This window comes from Theropithecus gelada, chromosome 15, assembly GCF_003255815.1.
Source record: "Theropithecus gelada isolate Dixy chromosome 15, Tgel_1.0, whole genome shotgun sequence".
NCBI classification, from domain to species: Eukaryota; Metazoa; Chordata; class Mammalia; order Primates; family Cercopithecidae; genus Theropithecus; species Theropithecus gelada.
The window spans coordinates 19,020,604-19,027,102 of NC_037683.1; the positions used below are offsets into that span (position 1 = coordinate 19,020,604).

At 47.6% G+C, this 6,499-nt stretch overlaps 1 protein-coding gene across 1 annotated transcript in view; it reads left to right on the plus strand.

Moving 5' to 3' along the window:
* TTLL11 (tubulin tyrosine ligase like 11) overlaps positions 1-6,122 on the plus strand; it is a 268,572-nt gene extending 262,450 nt beyond the window's left edge. Inside the window, exon 9 of the mRNA XM_025359662.1 lies at positions 5,173-6,122. Within this exon, the coding sequence (XP_025215447.1) occupies positions 5,173-5,465 (293 nt within the window). The 3' untranslated portion in view covers positions 5,466-6,122. The remainder of the gene's footprint in view (positions 1-5,172) is intronic.
* The last annotated feature ends 377 nt before the right edge of the window (positions 6,123-6,499 follow it).

Sequence of the window (6,499 nt, forward strand, 5' to 3'; positions counted from 1 at the left end):
TTTTTTCTTCACCCCTTGGCTTACCTCAGTGTCCTCAGCTATAAAGTGGGCATAATAACACCTGCATCACACAACTGTTACAAGGGTCACAGTCAATTCAGTGGATTAAATGCATCTTTATTGATGCTCACTGTGTGCCAGGCTATGCTGGGCTCTGGGAATGTGGAGAAGACAGGGACATGGTCCCCACCGGCAGGAGCAGAGTCTCATTAGAGAGACAGCCATATACCCATGGATTTATCCTAATATATGATGAGAAACAAGAAGCAGCACCATGAAGGGTGATTAACTCCACCTGGGGATGGTCAAGGACAGATTCCCAGAACCAGTGACCTCAGAGGCTAGGTTGGGGGTATTTTTAAAATCATGTGTGTGTGTGCGTGCATGTGTGTGTGCTTGAATAATTATCAACAATGAGCGTGGATTTATCTTGTTTGGAAAATTCAGAAAAGAATGAAGATATTAAAATATCCTATAAGTCTAGCACTGCCTTCCCCCGTGCCCCGTGGTACTATAAATAAGTTTGCAATGAATACCATTGTATACATTGTTTTCCTTTGGAAGGAATATTTTCTTAGGGCAAATTCCTAGGATTTGTGAGCACTGTGTTCAATGATATAAACACATTTATTTTTTATTTTTTTCCTCCTTACCTCCCTAATAAATGTTTGAATGGCTCTTAAAACTTTCACCAAATTGCTTTTCAAAAGTCTATAGCAATTTCACCACTACCTCCCATTATGAGTATTTAATACTTTTGTTAGTTTACTTGGTGAGCAATAGCCTGTGTGGCTTGGATGGGGCCAGATGTCTTCTCTTATTTGCTGATATATGTGAATAGCCCATTCATGTGCTTTGTCCATTTGGGTATTCTATGAGATTTTCTTTTAAAAAAGTTTTTAGAAGACAGGGTCTTGGCTGGGCCCGGTGGCTTACACTTGTAATCCCAGCACTTTGGGAGGCTGAGGTGGGTGGATTGCTTGAGGTCAGGAGTTTGAGACCAGCCTGGCCAATGTGGTGAAACCCCATCTCTACTAAAATACAAAAAAATTAGCTGGGCATGGTGGTGGGCACCTGTAATCCTAGCTACTAAGGAGGCTGAGGCAGGAGAATTACTTGAACCCAGGAGGCAGAGTTTGAGCCAAGATCATGCCACTACACTCCAGCCTGGGTGACAGAGTGAGATTCCGTCTCCAAAAAAAAAAAAAAGACAGGGTCTTGTCTGTTGCCCAGGCGGGAGTGCTGTGGTGTGATCACAGCTCACTTCGCCTCAAATTCCTGGGCTCAAGCAATCCTCCTGCCTCAGCCTCCCAATGTGCTGGGATTATAGGGTTAAGCCCTCTTACCCAGCCTCTGGAAGGATTTAGGTATTTTTAACATGAAATCAATTACTAAACCAACCTTACATTTATTAAAAACAAAAACAACCATCTGCTCTCGGCCCAGCCGACCACCCCCAGCACATCTCTGCCTGTCAGAGCCCTCCTCATTCTGCAAGGCCCCACTGTCGTGCCCACTTCCCCATAAGCCTCCACCGACGCCCCAACCCCTAGATCCTCCAAGGTGTTGGATTCAGTGTTTCCTGCAGATTCTACCATTTCCATCCTCAGGCACCCTTGGCAGGGATGCTTCAGTGGGTTTCTGGGAATAAGGTGCAGAAGCAACAGTGCATAAGGCTTGGGTCCAAATCCCAGCCCTGGCAAAAGTAACCCTGGTGTAAAACCATATACATACATATATATACATATATACACATACATATATGTATGTATGTATATGATTTTACATATATATATGGGTTTTACCTGTATATATAACATATATATATATCTTTATATGGGTTACTGGTTATATATACACACACATATATATTCTACTTTGATAAAAAGTTAAGTAGAATATATGTGCAAAAAGTTTGCATTGTATTTTTTTTCAAAGTAATACATGTACCTGACTTCAAATTCAAATAGTAGTAAGGGGTTCATAATTAAAAGCATCTCCCCCTACATCATCTCTTTCCACACACTAGAATTTCCCACTGCAGATGTTTAAATTATATCCATGTTTACTGTAGAAAATCACAAAATGCAGACAAGCGGAAAGAAAGCCAAGCCAGCACAGTGAGATCCTGCTTCTTGTTTTAGAGTATCTTCTAGATAATATTGCCGTGACTTTTTTTTCTTTTTTCCAAATTGGTCCTCATTGTATGCTTTCTATGCGTTAAAGCTCTAATCACATTCTACCACCAACTAAGGGAACAAAACTGATATTTGTTGAGTAAAGAAGTGCAGTGAGTGGCTAGATCCTTGCCATTCAAAGTGTGGCATCAGCACCATCAGGAAGCTTGCTAGAAATTCAGTGCCTTGGGCCCCACCCCAGGATTCACATTTGAACAAGCTGGTATTGGAGTGTGCATTACAGCTGGGAAGGGCTTTGCAGAGCAGAGTTACTCAAAGTTGTAACCCATAGACTGTCACAGTCCTGGACAAGAGGCCTGAGCCAGAATGTAGACAGCATGCTGTTTCCTTTATAGAGGAAGACGTGCTATTATACTAAATACTGTCAACAGAACTAAACAATGTGATTGATGAGGACCGTGATTAACATTCTGGCCCAAGCTCCTTATCTTGTCAGGGACCAGGGACACACAGTTCGTGGGCTTAGCACTGTCAGCCTGCCACACTTTGAGTGGTGCTGTTTAGATCACACAGTTGGGAAGTAGAGAGCTGGGACTGGGTTTCTCTGGCTTTAGATCCTAATCTTCTCAGTCTGTGTGTATCTGACCCTCCCACCCGACTGTCTCACACACACACAGATGCACATACTTACACGGGCACACGCCCAGCCTATGAGAGCCCTGGCCCAGAGTTGGTGATTAGGAAACATCTGTCTCTTGAGTCAGACCAAGGCTCCCATTCCCCTGTGTCTTTGCCTATCCCAGGCTGCTGTTTACATTAAAAGTAACCCTGGTGTAAAACCCATTTTAACAACTCCTTCTATCAGGATCAAACAGAGCAGCCGCCTTGTAGGATGTCTGGAGTCAAGAGAACCCAAGCCCAAGAGCTTTGATGGACTAGGAGGGAGACAAAACACAACTTCTTTGCTCAGCTCAGGTTCCCAAGGCAAAAATAGCTCTGGGATCCCAGGGTCTGTATGTGACCCAGGATCTACAAACTCTAGGCCAGCCTTCTGCCCCCAGTGCCAGAAGCAGGTAAATAATGCACAGTCACCAGGAAGGTGTGGATTTCAGAGTCAACACCAGCCTAATCTAAAATGCCACGTGGTGTTCAGTTCAGCCTTACTGTCACCTTTCCCAAGGAGCTCAGGGACTCCTATAGGTTTAGATCCCAGGGTCCCAGTTTTACTTGGACATTGGGAAGACTCAGACCCTTTCAGGCAGTTGAAACTTTTAACTGAGTTTTTAACAACTTACTTAAAAAACTTGGGAGTCAGTTTGAATTTCCAGGCCACTCTTCCCTGGCTGTGTGACCTTAGAGAAGTTACTTAACTTCTCCAGCAGCTTTTTTTGTTTTGTTTTGTTTTTTGCTTTTTTTTTTAAGACGGAGTCTCGCTCTGTCACCAGGCTGGAGTGCAGTGGCGCAATCTTGGCTCAGTGCAACCTCCAACTTCCTGGTTCACGTGTTTCCCCTGCCTCAGCCTCCTGAGTAGCTGGGATTACAGGCACGCACCACCACACCCAGCTAGTTTTGGTATTTTTAGTAGAGATGAGGTTTCACCATATTGGCCAGGATGGTCTCGATCTCCTGACCTCATGATCTGCCCACCTTGGCCTCCCAAAGTGCTAGGATTACAGGCATGAGCCACCGCACCCGGCCATCAGTTTCTTGATTTGTAAGATGGGGCACAATAATATTGACCTCATAAAGGTATTGTGAGAATTAGTGGCAGTGTCGGTAAAGCACCTAGCGTCAATGCACCCATTCATCCACTCACTCATTCATCTATATTGAGCACCTCTGGGCAGCACAGGAAGCGCACAGTCCAGAGAGGAGGATGGAGACCACACAAACAGACACAGAGCAAGCCGCAGCCGGTGCTGCAAAGAGAAGTGCAGGAATCCTGTACCAGGGGCCAGGTCTAAACTGGGGATCAGGGAAGGTTTTCCTGAATGAGTGATTTTGAGCTCAGGTCCCAAAGATAAGTAGACGATTATAAGACAAAGCCAGGGTAGAGCATTCCAGGGGTGTTGTAGACATGACTATTTATTCTTTCCAGAATACAATTTGGGCCAGAGAAATGACAGTTGGGTTTATTTTACTTTTGGGGGTAAAATTTGCAGACAGCAAAATGCATGAGCCTTAAGGCACAATTTGAGTGCATTTTGACAAAAGCACACACCCATGCACACACCCATGTAACCAGCATCTCTATTATCAGATAGAATTTTGCTGTCAAACCGGGTTTATCTTCATGTCTTCATAACCTTGTTCCCTGATTATAAAAGTTAAGAAACTGGGTTTTTTTTTTATTTTTGTTTTCTGAGATGGAGTCTCGCTCTGTCACCCACGCTGGAGTACAGTGGCACGATCTCAGCTCACTGCAACCTCTGCCTCCCAGGTTCAAATGATTCTCCTGCCTTAGCCTCCTGAGTAGCTGGGATTATAGGCATGTGCCACCATGCCCGGTTAAATTTTGTACTTTTAGTAGAGATGGGGTTTCTCCATGTTGACCAGGCTGGTCTCAAACTCCTGACCTCAAGTGATCCACGCACCTTGGCCTCCCAAAGTGCTGGGATTATAGGCGTGAGCCACTGCACCCGGCCGGGAGCTGGGTTTTAATGGGGGCATTTCATTGTGGACATTTTACAAGGCTTTGAGCTAAGTTTAAATCTTATATAACTTTCCCCAGGTCTCTCCATGTCCCTGAGACTCAACTTCCTCATCTGTAAAATAGGGTTAATCGAACTTGCTTCACAGGGCTGTGTGAGCGATTGGGTCTGCACATGGCCGTAAAATGCCCAGCTAGTGCCTGGTGGGCACGGCTGGCCTGGTGGGCACTCTGTGAGTTAGCCCTGTTAGGAGTTTCTGGAATGGAGACGGTGGTGGGGAGCAGGGCTAGCTCTTGCTGACACCGTTGTGGCTGGGGATGGGCCTTCCCAGGGCGGCGCAGGGCAGCTGTGTGCACCCCCTCATCCAGTCTCTTTGTTCACAGGGATGTGTCTGCAGGCCTTCGTAGAAGCTTTCTTTGTCCTGGCTCAGAGGAAGTTCAAGATGCTGCCACTTCATGAGCAGGTGGCCTCGCTGATCGACCTTTGCGAGTACCACCTGTCCCTGCTGGATGAAAAGCGCCTGGTGTGTGGCCGAGGCGTCCCGTCGGGGGGCCGGCCCCCGCACCGTGCCACTCCCCAGGAGCCCTCCCCATCGGCCCAGCCAGCAGGGGACAACCCCCCACCCCGCACCAGCTGCGCCAATAAGCTCTCCCTTCCCCGACATACCCTGTCCTGAGGGCCACTCTGTCCTCCCGAAGACGGAAGACCAGAGCGGCTTTCAGGGCTGGAGAGCCCCAGGCATTCTGCCTGCAGAGGAATGGCAGGCAGGCTGCCGAGGGGCCCGGCTGAGGTCCCCACGAACTGTCTCTGTGTGCGTCTGAGCTGTGCTTCACCAGGCTGGCTGGTTCTCACCTGCCTTCCTCCTCACACCTCCTGGTGATACACCCTGTTTTCGAGTCATCAGTGGACATGTGACATCTAAAACATGACAGATGGCACCTTCTATTCTGGGCTCACAGGAAGCACCAACTGGGGCAAATCTGTTGTGTTTGGGGCACAGGACACAGTCGGTCCTAAGGCCCGGAGCTGTGGAGAGGAAGCCGAGTGTTGGGATCTGCTGCCGGGGCCTCCACGTGCCCACCGGGAAAAGCCCGAGAACGTCGTGTTTATTTCCTCCGTCCCGTTCCGAGAGAAGGAAGTGGAAATATCAAGTAGGCGTCTGCGAATCTCCCATCCCAGGCATGTGCTACATGGGTGTAGTGAACAGATTAACCTCATTTAGTTCATTAGCTTTGCCTGTTGCTGCAATGTTTGGTTTGTTATTAATTAAGAAATAATTAATTAAGAAGTAACTAAGACTCCTGGAGCCTCAGAGCTGGCAGGAGCCTCGGAGGTCATTTTGTTTGATTTTGTTTGACTGTGACCCCAAAGCAGGAATCCCATCTTTAGCCTCCCTGACCAGATAGTCTGAGTGGGCCCCTGCATAGGTGGGGTGCTGGTCACGTGGCCAGTGTGTCCACAACAAGCACTGCCAGGGGTCCCTGCATGCCCAGCACTGTGCTGGGAGCCCTGGATGAGGGAAGGAAATCAGACATGGATAAGAACCAGAGCAAGAGGACATACACTAGTATGTCAGACCTGGTGCCGGGGACAGGGGAGCTCGTGCTTTCTCTTCCATGGGACCCTTTCCTTGTCTCCATCTGTATCCCCAGGTAGCCCCCGCTCAGAGGAAACGCCTGAGGCAGCGGAACGTGGCATTTTGGAAACAGC